The 20990-nt window shown below is 41.9% G+C and overlaps 1 protein-coding gene and 1 long non-coding RNA gene across 3 annotated transcripts in view; one reads left to right on the forward strand and one right to left on the reverse strand.

The window, feature by feature from the left end:
- Positions 1-16477, forward strand: part of LOC311008281 (talin-2) — an 83539-nt gene extending 67062 nt beyond the window's left edge. Inside the window, exons 35-58 of one of the 2 annotated variants that reach the window (XM_084001811.1) lie at positions 31-153; positions 246-389; positions 1065-1226; positions 1538-1678; positions 1837-2018; positions 3102-3234; positions 3793-3894; positions 4230-4400; positions 4534-4680; positions 6229-6330; positions 6461-6580; positions 6676-6822; positions 7777-7943; positions 8850-9033; positions 9224-9349; positions 10257-10373; positions 10582-10767; positions 10875-10982; positions 11823-11928; positions 12580-12704; positions 13944-14132; positions 14210-14392; positions 14509-14634; positions 14992-16477. In XM_084001811.1, coding sequence (XP_083857937.1) covers positions 31-153; positions 246-389; positions 1065-1226; positions 1538-1678; positions 1837-2018; positions 3102-3234; positions 3793-3894; positions 4230-4400; positions 4534-4680; positions 6229-6330; positions 6461-6580; positions 6676-6822; positions 7777-7943; positions 8850-9033; positions 9224-9349; positions 10257-10373; positions 10582-10767; positions 10875-10982; positions 11823-11928; positions 12580-12704; positions 13944-14132; positions 14210-14392; positions 14509-14634; positions 14992-15120 — 3420 coding nt within the window. In that variant the 3' untranslated portion in view covers positions 15121-16477. Of the gene's footprint in view, positions 1-30; positions 154-245; positions 390-1064; positions 1227-1537; positions 1679-1836; positions 2019-3101; positions 3235-3792; positions 3895-4229; positions 4401-4533; positions 4681-6228; positions 6331-6460; positions 6581-6675; positions 6823-7776; positions 7944-8849; positions 9034-9223; positions 9350-10256; positions 10374-10581; positions 10768-10874; positions 10983-11822; positions 11929-12165; positions 12705-13943; positions 14133-14209; positions 14393-14508; positions 14635-14991 lie in introns of those variants that run through there. The other variant, XM_084001812.1, reaches the window with a different exon arrangement.
- LOC311011175 lies at positions 3-16561 on the reverse strand. The gene is made up of 3 exons (XR_014596869.1): positions 16477-16561; positions 255-481; positions 3-142 (listed from the first exon to the last, which is right to left on the reverse strand). It is a non-coding gene; the product is annotated as an uncharacterized lncRNA (long non-coding RNA).
- Positions 16562-20990: the final 4429 nt, after the last annotated feature.

Raw genomic sequence — 20990 nt, forward strand, 5'->3', positions numbered from 1 at the left:
CACCGGCCTGCTGCTCTGTGTCCCGTCCAGGTCCTGGGAGAGTCCATGGCAGGTATTTCTCAAAACTGCAAGACTGGAGATGTGCCGGCGTTTGGAGACTGTGTAGGATCTGCCTCAAAAGCCCTGTGTGGCCTCACTGAAGCTGCGGGACAGGTACAGAGAGTGGAGGAACAAAAATATTTATGTTGGTAGTGGCAATGCTGGTGCATACTGATGCCGTGAGGTTTATTTGTTTTTCTCCACAGGCCTCATACTTGGTGGGTGTATCTGATCCCAACAGTCAGGCAGGGCACCAGGGGTTGGTGGATCCCATCCAGTTTGCCAAAGCCAACCAGGCAATCCAGATGGCCTGTCAGAACCTTGTAGACCCCGACAGTAGTCCCTCCCAGGTACATGCAGTCATCTGAAACCCTTTCAGTCTGATCTTCATTATAACAGGATTAGGTGTTGGCAGTGTGATCAGATGGGTGTCTTTGATTAACTGCAGAGATGGTTCACAGTATGATTTATTATCAGGTTAGATGCTAAGATTGTTTTTATGGCTGTGGTTATTGTTCGTTTTATTGCTCAGGGTACATGCAGATATCCTATCATGTTGTTGTTGTATGAAAAATATCCCTAAATCCTGTCTTTATGCTGACATTATGAACACTCCTTTGGTATAGTACACCTGAACCACTTGTCAAAAATAAGATGAAGCAATTTAAGCTCATGATAGGCAAAATAGAATAAAAATAAGATTTTCTTCAAAATATTGAAGTTGACACAGCCATCTTTTTATACACTCCAGAATTGTATATTGTATACAAACACCTTTTGCAGAAGCGTCAAACTGTGTCACCAGACACATTCACTGCAGGCCGGAAAATTCACTATTTACCTCATTATCACATTTATCTTCTCCAACAACATTCTTTGTTGATGAAGCAACTGTTTTTTTACCTAATTATGTGCCACCCCCTACGCATTCTTACATAAGTCACTGTTCAGGTTTTAGCTTCAGTTTGAGTGGATGCCTATGTTGGTCCGACTGATTTAACAGCTTGTTGTTTATATTGTGGCAGGTGCTCTCTGCAGCCACCATTGTCGCTAAGCACACCTCGGCGCTGTGCAACGCCTGCCGCCTGGCTTCCTCCAAGACAACCAACCCAGTTGCCAAGAGGCACTTTGTACAGTCTGCCAAGGAGGTGGCCAACAGCACCGCCAACCTAGTGAAAACCATCAAGGTAGGATTTCTCCGCCAGTCAAAAGGTTGGCTCCGTCCCCTAATTGGCTCACTACAGCACAGATGTGGATTAAGGTTTGACAGTAATGTCCTTTTCTGATTGATGTTGGAGGATTTGAATTATTTCTCTGTGTGGGTTCTGAAACATTTGTGATTCATATCGGCTCATATTTATTCCCACAAATAATTTCTACCGAATGTCTGTCAATGATTTATTTAGTTGTTTACTCTTGTGTTACACACTTTAATTGGCTCTTGAGCTTGATCTGATGTGTCTCATGAACCTCCACACCCCCCTCTCACACTGTGTAGGCTTTAGATGGGGATTTCTCAGATGAGAACAGGAGCAAGTGCCGTGTTGCCACGGCGCCGCTAATAGAGGCGGTTGAAAACCTGACGGCGTTTGCTTCCAACCCGGAGTTTGCCAGTGTCCCAGCTCAAATCAGCAACGAGGTACGACCACGTGATTAGTTTGTAGTGTCCATCGCATATATATTGCGTCAAAAGATGTTTTACAGCAAATAGCACCATTTGTTTAAAAAATAATATTGGAATAAATTAATATATTTTTTTATGTGTTCTCACTGAAGTTCACTTTTGTTTTTCTGTAGGGCTTTGCAGCACAGGAGCCCATCCTCCAATCAGCATGCTCCATGCTAGACAGCTCCACCTACCTGCTCAAGACTGCACGCTCATTGGTTATCAACCCCAAAGACCCGCCCACCTGGTCCGTCCTGGCTGGTCACTCTCGCACCGTGTCCGACTCCATCAAGAGTCTCATCACAGCTATCCGGTTAGTGAGCGGGAATTTATTCTGATGTAACGAATGGGATGCAAATACAGTATCTCAACTTGAAAGGAACAGTTTGTCTGATGCTACATAATCAACCACTCACCACAGCATGGTAAATCTGGTTAGCTTAGCACAAAAATCTGCTCACTATGAATTGCTGCTTGTACGAATGGTGCTATATAAATAAATTTGCCTTGCCTTGCCTTGCCTTACCAGCACCCACAAAACTCAGTAATATAAAACTGTGGTACAAATGCTGAACCACAGCATGATAAATTGTTGTTCTTCTACCCCCGGAGAGTAACTTTTTAATCTCCTCTTTCACTCCTTTTGTACTTGACCTTGATCAGGACAAAACTGATGCCCATGAGAAACCAATTTCCGGAGTCAAACAACAAGCTGAATTTTAAGGGTCCTGTTTGGCTCAGAGCATCTGCACATAGTTTTCACCCACAGCCAGCTTACCATCTCGAATTCTGATGGCCTCATCGCAATGTCACATTTTAGACTGCAAATTGAATTCTGGGCATTTCACCTTCGCCTTTTTAATAGCATTCAGTCATACACTGTGTTTTCCAGAGAACACAAATAGGAATGAACTCAAAAAGTCAACCCTGTAACTTTGTAAGTCCCATTACACGCATAGGTTGAGGTTTTATTGCAGTTTTACTTCCAGGCCGCTGCCATGCATGGAAATGGATGTTTAACTATACTAATTCTGCCGATGTGGCCGGCGCCCCAGACCGCTCAGAGGCTTCGAAGCTAATTTGGCTGCCCAGCTTGATCTCCCTGTGAAGTGAGGAGACCCTACAGACCGCATTTCAGCTGTGCGTCCTGAGGAGCAATGAGATGAGAAAGCAGTAGGGAACCTGTTAAAGAGACATCCTGGATCCTGTCTTGTGTTTTAACGTTTACACTTCTCTCTCTTCCTGTCTTCCGATGTCTTATTTCCCTTTTCTCTGTCGCCTGTTCTGTCCCATTTTTCTTCTATACATCATCCTTCAACCTTTTTGCTCATTTCTGTTTCCATGAATATGATTTCTTTCTGTTTCTGTCCTCTTCCTGTTCCCGTTTTATTCTCAGGGACAAGGCCCCAGGCCAGCGGGAGTGCGACTCGTCAATTGATAACATCAACAAATGTATCCGGGACATTGAGCAGGCCTCTTTGGCAGCAGTGAGCCAGAACTTAGCCAGCAGGGAAGACATCTCACTGGAGGTAAGCCTTTATATTTTTCACAGACAACCACTGGTATCTATCCCTGTTTGCATTTGTCTCTGTTTATTTGTCCTTCACTGGTTGTTTATCTCCATCTCTCACTTTTTTTCTTACTTTGCCTCCGTCAGTATTCGAGTGAAATTGTTTCTTTTTATAGTCTAGTCTAGTTTGTAGCTTTCTGTCTCTTTTTAAATTGTGGATCTAATATTGGTGTTTTTAATTAGGTTTCTGTCTATTCTAGGTCACAGACAGCTCATTAAATGGAAATCAGGATTTAGTCTCGTTTTAAAAAGTTTCTGCTGTGCAAAGCAGTGTTTTTATTGATTGTCCAGCAGCAGACCAACAGTACAGTTTGGATCCGACTGGATGCTTATACCCCTTGTTGCATTATAAAGAGCTTAAGCTTGCATGTGAGAAACGAGAGTAGCTTGGGGCAAATATTTCCGCGTTTAGTTCCCTGCCTAGGGGCTTTTTCTTTTGCAGCTGACCATTTTGAACGTTCCTCTCTGACAATAAAAGCAAAACGAAAACTAATATCTCTTTATTCCCTCTCTTAAGGCCCTACAAGAGCAGCTGACGTCCACTGTGCAGGAAATTGGCTACTTAATTGACCCCGTTTCCACCGCTGCCAGAGGCGAAGCTTCCCAACTAGGACACAAGGTATATGGGACAGGGAGTTAATTACTTTACCTAAATACTGTAGCTGTTGAGCAGAACATTAAAACTTCTTTAGTGGTAAGCAGTATGAGTATTGGGACCATTATCACAGCAATACCTCTATCAATAAATTAACATATTATATACTTTATTTTATATATTTTTTGCTTAGTTGGCAATGCACTTTCTTAGTAGATATCTCTAAATGCTCTCCCCTCTCTTTAATGATCATTGATGCTGTTCATAGACTTACTATAACTCTTCTTGTCCATTTGGAAATGTAGCAATTGCTCAAATTCATCACAGACCTCATTAAAACCGTTCGCCCTTTGCCTCAGGTGATCCAGTTGGCGCGTTACTTTGAACCGCTGATCAGAGCCTCTGTGGGTGTGACGTCCAAGCTGAGGGACCACCAGCAACAAATGACTTTCCTGGACCAAACTAAGACCCTGGCGGAGTCTGCCCTTCAGATGCTCTATGCTGCCAAGGAGGGTGGAGGAAACCCGAAGGTACAACTACTGGAGCTCTTTCTTATGTGTTGTTGCTCCAGGTTTTCACATTCAAGCAATTTGCCTTTGGTGTTGTGACACATAACAATAATCTAATATATAACACGCAAAATCCTTGTGTCACGCTTCGCAGGCATCCCATACCCATGATGCCATAGCAGAGGCAGCCCAGCTCATGAAGGAAGCAGTTGATGACATCATGGTGACACTGAATGAGGCTGCCAGTGAAGTGGGAATGGTGGGAGGAATGGTGGAGTCGATCGCTGAGGCCATGGCAAAGGTGGGTGATGTATCTCGCAGGATGTTTGGGGGCAGGGCACACGCCAGAACATGGCTGGTAGATTTCCATTTACCTGGATACCAAGATTATGATGGGTCAAATCAATTCAAATGATCCGGTTCTTTGATTTAAAGAGCAGCTACAGACGTCATCATCTCCATCCACATAAGCAGCGAAGCTCAACACCCATTGCTCGTTTTACACGTCTTGCTGCACTGATGAAATTAAGTGAGGATGGAGTAGTGGTTACCTTCAACTACACATCACAGTACCATTTCAGCATCATTTAAAAATGTTGGAAAATTGCATATCCTGTTTTGGCAAGGGCCACAATGGATAGAGCCATACTAGCATTGTGTAAACGAGTGGAATAAATCAGTTAGAAGCAATGGATGCAGATTTTCTTTGTTCATTTTCTGATTACCAGTTCCTGTTTGTAACGTCTTGACTACAACCTCAGTGTCTCCTAGGCACCATACAAAGTCACTGTTTAGCATATTAATACATTCCATTAACGCAGAGGGAAATCGACTGTCACACAGCAACTCTCAGCCTGTGTTAGGCCTTTAGATCATCTCCCAATTAACAGTCTTACTATTGGCAAACGTGTAAGTTGTGAAGCCAGAAAAAGCCTTTTATCGCAAGTACAGCCAGAATCAAGTAATTACGTCCCGCCTCGCCTTTCTGAGTGAGACTTATCGCCGAGGTGAAAAAAGTGCCTCGGGTGTGAGTCGCCAGAGGGAACAGCATCTCTGCATCACCTTTGTGTGGGACGTCATGGATAATTAATGAAAGTGGTTCTGTGTGTGTGTGTGTGTGTGTGTGTGTGTGTGTGTGTGTGTGTGTGTGTGTGTGTGTGTGTGTGTGTGTGTGTGTGTGTGTGTGTGTGTGTGTGTGTGTGTGTGTGTGTGTGTGTGTGTGTGTGCGCGTCTGCGCGCGTGTGTGTGTGTGTCCCCACATGTCACTCAGCATGAGCGCGTCAGTAGTTGCCTAAAAGGAGATAATCCTCTTAGATTATCCATCAACATAATGGTCACTCTCTGCAGATGTGAATTTAAGGGATTTTCTGATGAACTTTTAGCCACTTAGTGAAGACTGTAGATTCAAAGGCGTTTTTTCACTCGGCAGGTTAAGTGAACATCATGTACTTGTGATATTGTAGATTAATTTCTTGCACCAGCATGCTTTTCCCCACATGGCGGCATCTCAGCGCCTCCTCAGCTTTTTGTACCTGATGCTGTTTTCAAGCTGTAATTACAGAGCAGGTTTGGTGGATAATATATAATGAGTGTTTATCATTCATTCCGAGTGTTTATTTGAATGTAAAATCGCATTAATGACGGTCTGCAGGTGAACTTATGCCCGCACACGTAGCACAATTATTATAATTGAAGGAAGATTAGATTTAACGACACTGCAATTTATGAGCTGAATGATTGATTGTCTTCTTGTTTGAATATGTTTGTACCTTTTTGTGAAGGACAAACCAATCATGCCTAAAATTAATATTTCCATACCGTTCTAACTGTGTATGCGTCTTTTCTTTAGCTGGATGAAGGTACACCACCTGAACCAGATGGCTCATTTGTAGATTACCAGACCAGTATGGTGAAACACTCTAAGGCTATTGCTGTCACCGCTCAGGAAATGGTAAGGCTTCCTAATTATTGTTTAAATTGTTTCGGAAATGTGACTGTGACTTGTGAATAAAATGTTGGTAAGTCGTGTAAACATGTGCGTTTCAGTCTGGACTGACAGTGAGTCTGTGTTTATCCCTCAGATGACCAAATCGGTGACCTGTCCAGATGAGCTGGGAGGCCTGGCCTCTCAGGTGACCGTGGACTACAGCCAGCTGGCCGTGCAGGGACGACTGGCTGCTCACACAGCAGAGCCAGAAGAGGTAAAATAAATATTATTATTATTATTATTATTATTAATAACAATAAGGATAATTGCTCAATAAATTTGTGTTGCACTGTGTTCTCTGTTATCCAGATTGGTTTCCAGATCAAGACTCGAGTGCAGGAGCTGGGACACGGCTGCATCTTCCTCGTTCAGAAGGCTGGATCTGTGCAGATCACTCCCTCTGATGGCTTCACCAAACGAGAGCTCATTGAATGTGCCCGCGCAGTCACAGAGAAGGTATTACCGCATCATTAAAAGAGCTTGATTTGAATTTTTTGTTTTTGGTTTCAGCTAATATCCAATTTATTTATTTATTGTTATCATGTATTGATAATCTAAGATGCCCCTTTCATTACTCAATACATCACTTTTCTTCAATCTTGAAATAGTTTATTATGTTATATCAAATCATTCAGGGCCGGAGGTTTTCTTGCTCGACCTAGTATGATCAACACCAAACTAACTAGCGTGCTTCTGTTGTCATGGTATCAACTATATAAAAGGCCTAGTGCAATAATTCATATAATTTTCATATGCCTACTGAATTTATGCTTTTGGAAGATCGTTTAGCTAACAGCATGCTTTAGCATCAAAGGCTGAGTGTTGAATTCAGAGTATATATATATATATATATATATATATATATATATATATATATATATATACATACATACTTTAGCACAAATTATATTACCGTATATTGGCGAACATGCAACACCACAAGAAAAGAACAGGGTCACCTGTGTAACATGCTCATTAACCTCCTCTAAACCAATCATTTCTTTTACATAAGAATCCAAACGTCAAAAGTCCGGAAACATCAGTTAATCAATTTCTACTGCTACTCCGGCATCTGTGAAGGAAACAAATGGAGCCCAGACCCGTTTGACATGTACTCGTTCCATAGAATGAGTGATGTTGTGCATTGCTCTGCACTGACGTGGTGTTTTGCTGTCGCAGCAACTCTTTAAATCCTCTTGCGACCAGTGTGCTGGGCTTCTTGGTCGAATGCATTATTTATCACCTTCCAAGGAGATGCAAAGCACAAACAATGCAAAGTGGAAGTGATTGTCAGAATCTATAGCAGCAGTGCCTTGTCTCCAACTAACCAAAAAATAGTGATACTACTGTCTGCCTCGGGTACAGATATCTGCCCCCTGTGTGATTATAGGTGTCTATGTGTGTCCTCAGGTGTCCTTGGTGCTCTCAGCCCTCCAGGCAGGCAACAAGGGCACTCAGGCCTGCATCACAGCCGCCAGCGCCGTGTCTGGCATCATCGCTGATCTGGACACCACCATCATGTTTGCCTCCGCCGGCACACTCAACGCAGAGAACGACGAGTCATTCGCTGACCACAGGTGAGAGCTGTAAAAGTGCCACGTTGTGTGTCTTAATAAAAAAATACAGTTGTATGAGACGTCACTTATGTCTACAAGTACTCGATTGGAGACTTTTAGTTTTTCCCTGTGGTTATCTTTCATCTGAAACGGACAAAATGACATATGAGCTGGTGAACAGAGGAAGTCTCTGGAGTTATAAGCTACAAATGACCCTCAGGGTTGGGAAGAGAGAGGAAGTGTCACATCTTGTAGGCTTCCTTCTCTTGACTAAAGACTCCACTCGTAGGCAGGATTCCCATGGTGCTAAAAAATAATTCTGGTTGTATTTGAGTCAAAGTTTCCATAATCCTGTATTTGCCTTGTTATAAACTTAGTCAGACTAGTTTTTTGAATGAATCAAGTACTTCAAAGACATACATATCTTATGATGCAAGACGAGACTTGGCACATTACACAGCGTCATGACCGAAACTTATTGACCTAGATCCTTACAGATAATTGTTAATGAAATTGTACTGTACCTCACTGAAGAAGCATGAAGGCAAAAAAAAAAATGTTGAGAAAGCCCTGCCGGGGCAGGATGAAAGGGAATGGAATCACTTTTTTATCTCAAATTATGTCACGCGGCTCACTTAAAAATCAAGAAGAAACTTTGCAGCCGCTTCCTCCAATTTCTCTCGTTGAGTTTTGAGAAAGAACAGACTTGACGTGTGACATGGTCTTACCTATCCTCCTTCTGTTTGCTCCAGCTTTGATGTACAAATACTTTGATAGGAAAAGAGTTGTGTGACAGTGTGCATCAACTTGATGACTGTGATTCACACACACACATTTATTTCTGCTGGAGTAAGATCAGAGTTCCAGTCACTGAAAGAATATCTAACACTCCCTTCTTTTTTCCTGCCTCCACATCGTCTCTCTCAGGGAAAACATTTTGAAGACGGCCAAAGCTCTGGTGGAGGACACGAAGATGCTGGTGTCCGGTGCAGCTTCTGGTCAGGACAGGTTGGCTCAGGCTGCCCAGTCTTCCGCAAAAACCATCACCCAGCTCACAGATGTGGTCAAACTGGGAGCTGCCAGTATCGGCGCTGACGATCCTGAGACACAGGTTAGCTGAGTCTTGTTTTTCTTCCCTTTCTGTTTGGCCTTTTTATTCATTGTGCCTGCTGTCAGAGGTATGGGAGAATGAGCCGTGCATGGCAATAGCCTTCCAGATTTTTTTATTTGTATTTATTTTTATTTTTTATCCAGGCTGGGTTGTAATAAATTTGGGTCTACCTGTGTGTCCTTTCCCCTAGGTGGTACTCATAAATGCTGTCAAAGACGTGGCCAAGGCGCTGGCCGAGCTCATTAGTGCCACCAAGTGTGCCGCTGGCAAGGCAGCAGATGATCCGTCTATGTACCAGCTGAAGAGCGCTGCCAAGGTGAGGGGATCAGAGTCGGCAGTTCCTGAATCAATGTCATCTAATTTAAAGGCCTCCAGTGGGATTGGGTGCAGTTGAATACGGACATCTGAAATGAGTATAATAAAATATTGTTCCCCCCCCAATGATGTTCTGTATTATTTTCCCTCGAAGATGATATGAAAAGGGTATTTTAAAACGTAATCTAAGTGAATATTGTGTATGTATTCATAGCAGACATCCTCCTCCTCAGGCCGGGTCATGCAGCACCCCTCATTACCATTACCAAACCTGTTCATACATCTCAGTAATGTAAATAGCCAGGAAGTTGATATATGGGATATTTTTGTCAAAGATAAATTCTGAATCCTTGGCTTTAAAACATATGCATTCTACCTTTTCCAAAGCAGCATAATCCACCGATGACACTGCTGACTACTCATTATCACCTTGAGCTGTGAAATTTTAAACAATCAGCAGCAGCTCAGTGTGTCGAGTCTTTCCGCTGATAACGTCTCACATGCAATTTTAGGTGAAAAAAAATGTTACTCATTTGTTAGACCTTAGCTTCAAGTCTTGATGGCTATGGGCTTTCATGCATGGGTGCTGTGCGCCCCCTATCTTTCAAGTTTGATGTAGTGCAATGCCTGAACCACGGAAGGACATTATAGAGGCTTATATCCACGATCATACAAAAGTATGAGCAAAACTTGCTGTCTTTGTTTGTATTTTTTATATTCATTCATTGTCCATTGCCTCAATATAACAAATATGAACTTATTATTTTCTTTCCAGTGAAATAAAATGCATTGAGCTATACTTTCCAGGACATCTACTCTGATGGACATGATCTAATTGCACTGGTCATCGTGATGCATGAACATGCTCTCGTGCTGCCTCACCATTGCTGTGTAATGTTGTCTGTCAGGTGATGGTGACCAACGTGACGTCCCTGCTGAAGACGGTCAAGGCCGTAGAGGACGAGGCCACTCGGGGCACCAGAGCACTGGAGGCCACAATTGAGTGCATCAAACAAGAGTTGGCGGTGAGGACAAGCGGGGATCTTTTTGGGGATTCAGGAATAATATTTTGGCTTTTTGCCTTAAACCAATCTCATCTTGAAAACAAGAATGGGTTTGACTCAGAAAGCTTCGATTTAGTTTTGTTAAAATGCGGATTACATTTTCTTTTCTTTACCCGTCTCCTCAAATTTATATACTACCTGTCAAATGAGACCACTTTGTCGCCCCCAGGTGTTTCAATCCAGGGATGCTCCGAACAAGACGACCACACCTGAGGAGTTCATTCGCATGACCAAGGGCATCACCATGGCAACTGCTAAAGCAGTGGCTGCAGGGAACTCTGCCCGGCAGGAGGACATCATTCATACAGCCAACCTCAGCCGCAAGGCCATTTCAGACATGCTTACCACCTGCAAGGTGTTTTTTTTTTTTCCCCCGTACCAATAGAAACATTCAAACATGTATCATACCGTCATTTCTGAAATATAGATTTAATCTGGAGCATATCTGTTTCTATCCATCAGCAAGCAGCCTACCACCCAGAGGTCAGTGAGGAGGTGAAGAACAGAGCACTGATGTTCGGATCGGAGTGCACAACTGGATACATCGATCTACTGGAACAAGTGCTATTCGTAGGTTGAACATTGTGTCAGAAATACATGCATACAACTAAGACAACAAGTGTTTATGGCAACCACCAAGTTCCGATGTTAGATTATTGCTTATGCTGAAATACATCAGGCTGATTTTCACCATTAACGTCTTATTCTTAGTCCTTCAGTTTCACTCTACATCTTTTTCAAATAGAGATAATTATTTGACAGTACACTTTGAAAGCAAGTAATCTGATGCATTACATATTTTGTATCTGATTATTCCATCAGGTCTTTGAAACTGTATAATAATGAACAATTCAAACCCAAGATGCTGTGCTTTTATGGATGTAAACTAGATTAAGCTTCATTTTATATGCATTTTTCATCCTGATATATTTGATATCTTTAGATATTTGGGGACATTAATTTAACCATTGATAACGTTTTGTGATTTTGAATTATGCTTGTCCACAACTGTACACACTTTCAGCTTTACAAAGTTTCAGGGGTTAATACAAGTAAAATATAATTTTGTTATAAAAAAAAAAAACACTACTGTTGTACAGTCTTTTCAAGTACGTAAATGGTCCTCATTTATATAGCGCTTTTATCCAAAGCGCTTTACAGTAATTACTGACATTCACCCACTCATACACACATTCACACACCGACGGCAGAGTCAACCACGCAGGGCGGCAGCCAGCTCGTCAGGAGCAATTAGGGTGAGGCGTCTTTCTCAGGGACGCCAGACACACAGCTAGGAGGAGCCGGGGATCGAACCAGGAATCTTGCGGTTACCAGCCAACCCGCTGTACCTCCTGAACTACAATAGTGTTTCTTCATTGTGTGTGTGTTGTGTGTTTTGTGTGTGTGTAGGTCCTGCAGAGGCCCACTGGAGATCAGAAGCAGCAGCTGGCAGCCTGCTCCAAACGAGTGGCGGGAGCCGTCACGGAGCTCATCCAGAGCGCTGAGGCCATGAAAGGTAATGGCTCACACACTTCTTACACTGACTCCTTTTACAACGTTTTATGTGATGAACTCCAATAACTTCTATTCCTTTTACTAATGAGGCTCCCAACGAAATCTGTCATGTTTATAATCCCCAGTAGGAGGCTACTTCATCTATAAAAGAAAACGCTTTTAATTTCCCAAATAACAGTGAAGCATTCCTTTTAAGCAGTCTTTTGGTAATATCCCTGTCCTCTTTCTCTCGCTACAGATGGAGGTAAGTTAGGATTGTTTTCTGCACTGTGACTTATCTCACCAGTTGTGAGCTGTTCGACACCTCCTCTCCTCGGCGCTAACATTGATTCATTTAATCTTTTGAAATCCAGCTGCTCTCAGGCTTCTCAAGTACATTGAGTCAGCAAACAACCATTGCGCTTCCTTTCATGTGCCATCTCATTTTCAATCAATCACTCCATCTCCATTTGCAGTGAATGGCAGTTTGTGGCCTCCATCAGCTATGCATGGGATGCAGTGATGTGTGGCACTCTATATTTTGTGTGTGTGTGTGTGTGTTGTTGTTGTTGTGTGGCATGATTTTTCTACACACTGCTTTGTGAAGTATTTTTTTTTTTAAATCCTGTTTTCAAATTGAAATCTTAATTGCGTGTATGCACGCGCGCCTCAGGTTCCGAGTGGGTGGACCCCGAGGACCCAACAGTGATCGCAGAGACGGAGCTGCTCGGAGCCGCGGCGTCCATCGAAGCGGCGGCCAAGAAGCTGGAGCAGCTTAAACCCCGAGCCAAGCCAAAGGTGGGTGACCACGGGACCGGTAACTCACAGGGATGATGTCAGCGTATGGAGAGGTGAAGCAGATAGTGATTTCACCATTAAGTTGTTCCTAAGAGGGTTACAGAGCAGTTGAGGGGGAAAAGATGGTTTTGGAGAATAAAGCTTTCATGAAAAAAGGCCAAAACTTACCACATAAGAACATGTTAATTAAGATACAGGAAGTTATGACTCATAAATCAGACTGTTTCATGACAGTAATTAAAACACATAGTATAGATAGTTAGCAGTGGTGGAGGAAGTAACCAGATCCTTCAGTAAAAATAAAAACATGAAAGCTCTCCATTACACGTGAATGTCTCACATTCAAAATATATAGTTTTTATTTAACACATTTTCTTTGTAGCAATGCTTCGAAGCATATTCTACTTTTATCAATTTCCCTTTTGTCTGGAAACATCTGTTTTTGTTGTTTTTGTACATTCATAGAAAGGGTGCACCTTTTCAAACATTCCCATCAGATTTTCTTTGACCTTGATTTAAAATCACAACCTCACCAGAATGTCTTAATTTGAACTCTCCATAAAAATCACAGACAATCAATTATTATAATTTTTTTACTTTTAGTTTTATCTCCGTCGCCAAACCCCTTCTATATCATCTCCCCCCTCCCATCATCTGTCCTCTGGTAGTTGTAGCTAAAGCCTGTCCCAGTATAAGTACTCCGGCTCCCAGTTAACCCCTCCCCCTCTTCCCTGCCTGCTCCCACCACCGGAGGCCTTCTCTGCAGGGCTCTGTCTGATATGTTTGATATATTAGGTTGTTATTCAGTCCCAACTATATATCAAACATATTCCTACAGTGTCCCGCCCTGTCTACAGACTTGTGGTGTGAATGTGTATGTTTTAAACGGGCAGACTTGAGTATGATTGAATGTGTGATAATACTGACAGATAATCTTTGTGTGCAGTTTTTGTTTCTTCCTTTGTTGCACTTCGCTTCTTATCAGCTGCTTTGTATCTGCTCAAAGCTTTTGGAAGTCCTATTAGTCACCACGTGTGTCGGTATAGATGGGAAAATCAACATTTAGATGTTAGTTTTTCCATCCCAAAGTTTAAAAATGTGTATACTGGAAAAATGCTCTGTGGAAATAGATTAATTGTGACCCTAGTCACATTTGGGAGCAATCAGAGATGATTTGAGCTGGAGTCTGAGTGGTGCTGAATTTAACATACTGACTGATTGGTCTCCTTCCCCCCTCAGCAAGCGGACGAGACGCTGAATTTCGAGGAGCAGATCCTGGAGGCAGCCAAGTCCATCGCTGCAGCCACCAGCGCTTTGGTCAAATCCGCCTCAGCTGCCCAGAGAGAGCTGGTGGCTCAGGGCAAAGTGGGCCTCATCCCCGCCAACGCTGTGGACGACGGACAGTGGTCCCAGGGGCTCATCTCTGCTGTGAGTGTGTAGCAGAGGGCCATTTTACGGTTAACTGAGGCACAATTTTGCTTACTACTTCTGTTTTTCTTTTCCAGGCGCGTATGGTTGCAGCAGCGACCAGCAACCTGTGCGAGGCAGCCAACGCTTCTGTGCAAGGCCATGCGAGTGAGGAGAAGCTCATCTCTTCAGCCAAACAGGTGGCGGCCTCCACTGCCCAGCTGCTGGTGGCCTGTAAGGTGAAGGCCGACCAGGACTCTGAGGCCATGAGGAGACTCCAGGTACCGTAAATACGCTCTCCAAACAATATAATAATAACTAGTTCTCATAACATGGAACAGGTTCAGTCTTGTTGTTGTCCTATTGGCCGCTCTTAATTGATCTCTTTCTATAATAGATTGCTGGGAACGCAGTAAAGAAGGCGTCGGATAACTTGGTGCGGGCTGCTCAGAAGGCAGCATTTGACAAAGCAGATGAAGCCAACGTGGTGGTCAAGACTAAGTTTGTGGGTGGAATAGCTCAGGTGAGAACTTCAAGCAGTCAAATGAGTATTTGAAAGTTCAAACGTGCAATTTTTCATTTGTTAATTCGTTTTTTTTCCCTGTTTAATCATTTTGTACATATAGACGTGATGTGCACTTATGTTTTGCATAATTTATTTAATAAGTCTAAAAATGTAGATATAAATAAATGTCTGCTCAATGTGGCTCCCTTAAATGCAATTTATTAGTATATCCCCAAGTGATATACTTCCACTGCGACTTCTTCAATGGATGTGCAAATAAATTGCACTTAAGGGACCCACAGTCCCTAAATTTATATATTCATCGCTGTCTTTTTTACATTGAGACATTGAGAGGGGTGTTTGTGTCTGTTCTAGATCATTGCAGCGCAGGAGGAGATGCTGAGAAAGGAGAGGGAGCTGGAAGAAGCAAGGAAAAAACTGGCTCAGATCCGGCAGCAGCAGTACAAGTTCCTGCCTAGTGAACTACGAGAGGACAGCAACTAAATCTTGAAACTCACACCTGCACACGCTCGGAGCAGTGTGAAGAGCACATCTGTTGTTTGTCTTGCAAGTTTGTGTCCTTTGTTTTTTTTAATGGCACACTTGAACAGGTATGTGGCCGACGCCGACTTAAGATAGTGACTTATTTAATACACCGGTAATGCCCGAGACTGCAGAGAGTCCACATCGCATAGAAAGCTCTCAAAGTCAACGACTCGCAAGTTTGAAACACTACTGTATGGGACTGACTACTTTCTGGGAAAAAAAAGAAAACCGACTGAAGAACTGCTTTTCGTCCTCATGTATAGCATAAGTACTGATTGATCCGACCTGAACCAGAATGTGACATGCTCGGGACAAACCCCACAGCTCACATGCTCTCATGTTTGTCTATAAGCTACTATTTCTTTTTTTCTTTTTCTTTTTTCAGCTTTAGTTCATAAACTTCTATGATGAAGAAACGATTGTATGGCTTTTCACATGATACAGCTGTTTAAGTGCAGCGTTACTCAGAGAGCAGAAAGGTTTCAGCTCGGTACTCTGATGTTGGTTGAATGTTGGTTGACCTTTATGCTCCAATTTGGCACCTTACTATCTGTTTAAATCGTGTGATGTTCTGAGTCAAATACAGTGGGCATAAACCCTATAAGGTAGGATGCATATTATTGTTTCTTGCCCCAACAAGATTTTGAGAATCCGCCATATATATAAGCATTTTTGCTTTCATGTAATTAAAAAAAAATGCAAATTAATGGCCTCTGCACGCAAAAAAAAAAATTTGAAAGTGCAACAGATTCCGCATTTGTCCAAGCTCTTCAATATAGGTGGCATCCTGTGCAGCCGCTCAGCTCAAGTAGAATGTTTTACATTACCGTACCATGTGAATGCTTTTCTACACAGGACGACACATTACCATAGAAGGAATATTTATTACTCCTGAGTATTTTTAGCATCGAGGTCAGGAATGTTCTCACTTATTTACCAACACAAGCGGAGCCTCTGGTCAAATATCTTCCCCAATCCTTCAAACTTTTTTCTTTTTCTTTTCAATTTTCGATTGAGTCAGGCGGGGGAAAAAACTATTTTGATCATCATGCAATAACATGGATGGTGCTTTAGGGGGCAGTGTTGGTTCCCCTTACACCATGCAAACTTAAAGTAATAATATAGGAGATGATGTTGTAGTGATTATTTTACCTTTAAGTTAAGAACAGGTTTTTAATCACCAGGCAGGCTGATTGGCTACAACATCATGCACATCCAGAATACCTGTAAATGCCTCAGACATCGTGAATCAATTGATGCCACTATGCTTTGTCTGACGGTTACTGCTCCATTCAGATTTTCTTTGGTCCTTACCTTGGTGAAAGTGATTATAGTCCTTTTCACAGCAACACACGACCACCGCCGAAAAGTTTTTTTTAATCCTTTCACCTCCAATCCTGTAAATTTAGAAAGCAGCAAAATTCAAAATCTCTTAACAACTTAGCAATAAGCTAATTGAATCACAAACACAACTGGTAAGAACTGCTGTTAAAGTAAGTGGATTGAACTGAACTCTGAAGTGACTGCAGCACTAATCGCTGCAGCTCATCTCCGCTCGTTCTCTGGTTTTATGGGTGCTCTGTACGACATAACTGAACATACTACTTTCTGCAATAGAAGAACCATTTTGTTTACCGAGTTTGATTGTAGTGTATTTGGTTCCTTCGTCTTACTTTTATGAGGCTGTGTTTCGATATTAAACTACAGTGAATCGTAAGATTAGGTCCTGCTGTGAAAATGTATGGATTTGTGCTTCAGATGCATCTTTTTGTTTATACAGAGATAAACTTTGAAGGAGTGATTCTGACCTCCACCTACAAGACGGTATAGCAAGTGGCTCAAAACAGACCGTCACGTTTCAGTTTGTTTTTTAACAGTTGGGGTCTGAATTCAGAAGTGTGTGCCGGCATTGTATTGTGTGTGTGTGTGTGTGGGGGGGGGGGGGGGGGGGTCAGTACTCATCAGTCAAGTCTGTAGTGTTATTATTAGTGCCTTAGTCCGTAGCCCATAACAGTGTCTGGTCTGCTTGAGTGACGGCTTCACCTCATCGGTCAGTAGAAGGTACGGGACGATGAGCAATTGTTTCGGGGATGTAGGTTCATGTTCGTGGGGGGTTTTCTAACATTTGTTGTCCAACTTGTTAACGTACTGGTCCTTTTAAGTGCTGAACCAACTGCATCCCCTCTATCTTTCTCTCTTACTCTCTCTGTCACATGTAAGGCCTTTTGGGGATGACAGAGGAATTGTCTGCCAGTCAAAGAAATGTGTTGCAGTTTAAAATGTACCATATAAATATAGTGGACACATTTTCACTGCGTTCCATTGGCATGTACAACAGTGCTTCTAAACTATGACAGGCTAGAACTTTTTGCCTGTCAACTGCTTTATTGTATGTTAAGAAGTCACTAAAGTTTTATGGATTGGGTTTTTTTTCTTCTGCTTTTATGCCTCTATGAAATGTGATAAGAACATTTCAATATATCTGTCACCATTAAGATGTTGTAACGCATTTCAATGATGTGGAGTAATCGAAGTGTTCTGTATGTTTTTCCTCTCCCTGAACAGAAGTAAAATCATGAAGTTACTACAATAAAGATACGTGATAACATACAATATAAAAAGATATTTATCTGGCCTAATAAAACTATTTTTTGTATTCACTGAAAATAAAGCATTTCAATGTAACTTTGTATGTCAAGTTTCCTTTTGTGGTTATTTCTTCCGTGGAGCAAAGCCAGAAATGTGAGTCATTTTTACAATATGATTTTATATTCGCCATCATATCCTCACTAACCGATATATATTTTGTTTTTTAATTCATCCATCAGGGACATTTATAAAAAATGTTTTTTGTAAACAATGAATAATCCTTAATAGGCTACTACAGATATAAAAAAGCAAAACAAAAAAAAAATATATATATAGATATATATTTATTTTTTTATCCCAAAACCCGAATCGCACATTAACCACCTCGAGTTCAGGTCATTAGTATTTTCTGTGTAATTGTATGGGGTTTAGCAATCTGAGGGGAGTTTATGTTCTACAAACGTATACCCACATTGGGCATACTGGAAAGACTACTTTAATGCAACAAACAAACAAACCAGGGCTGCGTATCAGTAGGGTAATATAAACGTATTTTGACCAATTTTCTACTTTTCAACAAAGCATATCAATATCCACAATGCACCAGTGTTAAATGATGGACTTTGCCTTAACAGAATAGAGTCTGAAGTTGGCTAAATAGATCAGACGGTGTGTTAATTACATCACAGCGTCTCTTTCAGTGTGTCGGTTGAGTGTCAGGACAAGATGGCATTTCTGAATCAGCACTAAACCTGAAGCTATATTGAGTCCACGCTACCAAGTGAGAGCTGTGCTAAATTTGTACAGCACTAAAATATGAGGCGTTCAATGTCAATTACTGTGGCACAGCTGCTCCCCAACACTGCTTTTCACTTAAAGTTCACTCTTACTGCTGCTAACAACACTTTCACAAGAGACAGAAATCTCTCACTAGCTGTTAAATAAGGTTCTGGTTCCTACTGGTTCTGACTTTTAACAAGAGACCCTGTTACATTGACTTTGCCAAAGGGGAGACGGGAAAAAGCCCAGCTAAAAGGACACAGGCGTTGAATCTAATATGGACAAGCAGCTGATAGAAGACAGCTCATCCATTATTTTTACGTCCTAAATCTAATTATAATAAAAGTCAGAAAGTGGGTACAGTTACCGTTGACTGCTGCATGCAATATAGTGAGGTTATAAGGCTTCATCCACCAAAGACCGTTGTATTCAATGTGGGATTACTTGCCTTGACGTGAAGGTTGAACCGTGACCCGCAGTCGCTGCTTAATCTTCATTTTGATAAAAAGATCATTGTCACATCGGGCTGCGACTGCGACCGTATTACTCCGGTGATGGAAAAATGACACACCAATGACAAGCTGTAACAAGTGCTGTGCACAGTGGCCAAATGCACTCATCACACTTGATATTTTTAAATGACCTCACATATGAGCTCCGCATGTCCGTACGGCTCAGGCGAACTTGATTAAGTTGAGTCACGGCAACGAATGAAGTTTGACTCAGAGGGGATTGGGTGAAACGCCAACACTGATCCACTTCGATACGTTTAATTATTGAGGAGGAAGTGAGAAATTCCCGGTCTAGGCATTGACAATGAGATTCTCACAGTTCTCCCATGGGAGCTGCTCACCCAGCTGTCTAAACACATTCATGATGAACCTATTCAAATAGCTTCAGCCTTTATTTGTGTCCCACACTGGAGCATCAAGGTTGGACTTGACTGTTCACATGAAGAGATCACGATGACATTTATGAGTTCTCCACAACAATAAATCAGTAATGCGTACACGGCCATCAACAGACAATGGTCACCTACTGAAATCACATTGCAAAGGTCATTTAACTTCACATGTGACTATTCAAAAGGCCATGACATACAGGGTTGCATACTTCCCTGCACGATGGGAATACTGAGGGTCGTTTTAATTATGGCATCCATAATCATCCATTTGACTCTGCAGTGAATCTTGCTGACAAAGAGAAGAACTGTGCTTTCAGACCCGATTAGCCAATTTAGCCATTTACTCAAGTCTGGAAATGGTCAGTTAAAAAGGAAGCTTTTTAAAATAAACTTTAGATCGAGTATTGGGAAGTTCCCTCGCGTTAGTGTGGATCAAAAACGGCTCCGAAGAAGCCATGAAGATAAAAATACTGAAAACAAAAAACGTGTCCATAACACTATAATGGCCCTGGGAAGAGAATATACCAATGACAAAGTGAGTTACATAAAAAAAATACCTTTGTCTGCACTGTTTCTAATTCTGAGCCTAAGTATTTTAGGAGTATTTACAGAACCCTAAATCAAAACCCTAAATCATAATCTGAGTATATAATTAATTGTTGGACAGGTAGAATGTGTCGATGTTTGTCTCCATCTATCCCGGGTGCTAGGGTGACATGAACCATGAGCCTCTCTGATCTCTGTACATGACTGGCATGCCTTGCGGGCTGCTTAACAGTCGACAAAACACATGGCGGGATGACAACACAATGACAGCTGACTGCTTTTAAAAAGCTCTATCTGAAGGATATCAGTCTGGACCACCAAAGAGATCAGAGAGAAGAAGGGGACACATAATTTAATGCAAAGAGTAAAGGTTTAGAGAATATCATCTGAAAACAATTAGAAATGTCACTTTGAAATTTTGACAGCAATTTGTTGGATCCTCCAAGTGTTTCTTCATCAGTTGCTCAAACCAAGAAGCATTAACTATTGGGTCAGGAAATAACAATCAATAAATGTTTTTTTTTCATGTTTTCCCCTCAATTCCTTTCACAAATAAACCACTATGATAGAAGCTAATGCCCCTTTTGTAAAAGTAAGGCTCAGTAAGGGAGTGGCTATGAGTGCAGAGTCAAACAGGTGCTCCCCACGCAGTACCATCCTAAAAATATGCACTCAACAAAACACAAGTGAAGTTATGCCATTACATAACATTAGTTAATGTGTGTACAGCATAGCCAACATGCATGTCTTAATTTCAGCCATTGATTTATATTTAGTCATATGTGGAGCCTGATTATTTTTTCTCAAGGTCCAATTTCCCAAAGAGTAGTTACTGTAATGGACTGTACTATTATTACTTAACCATCCACCAGTCCAGACCACAAGTTGTGTGTGACAGCTGCGGCTGTGCCAGTGCTTCTGTATTGTCCACAGTGGGTATAGTGGTATATACCTACTGAGGCCCATTAGAGATGTAACCCTCAGGCATGTATTAGCCTGGAAAGGAGTT

This window comes from Eutrigla gurnardus, assembly GCF_963514095.1.
Source record: "Eutrigla gurnardus genome assembly, chromosome: 1".
Taxonomy (NCBI): Eukaryota; Metazoa; Chordata; class Actinopteri; order Perciformes; family Triglidae; genus Eutrigla; species Eutrigla gurnardus.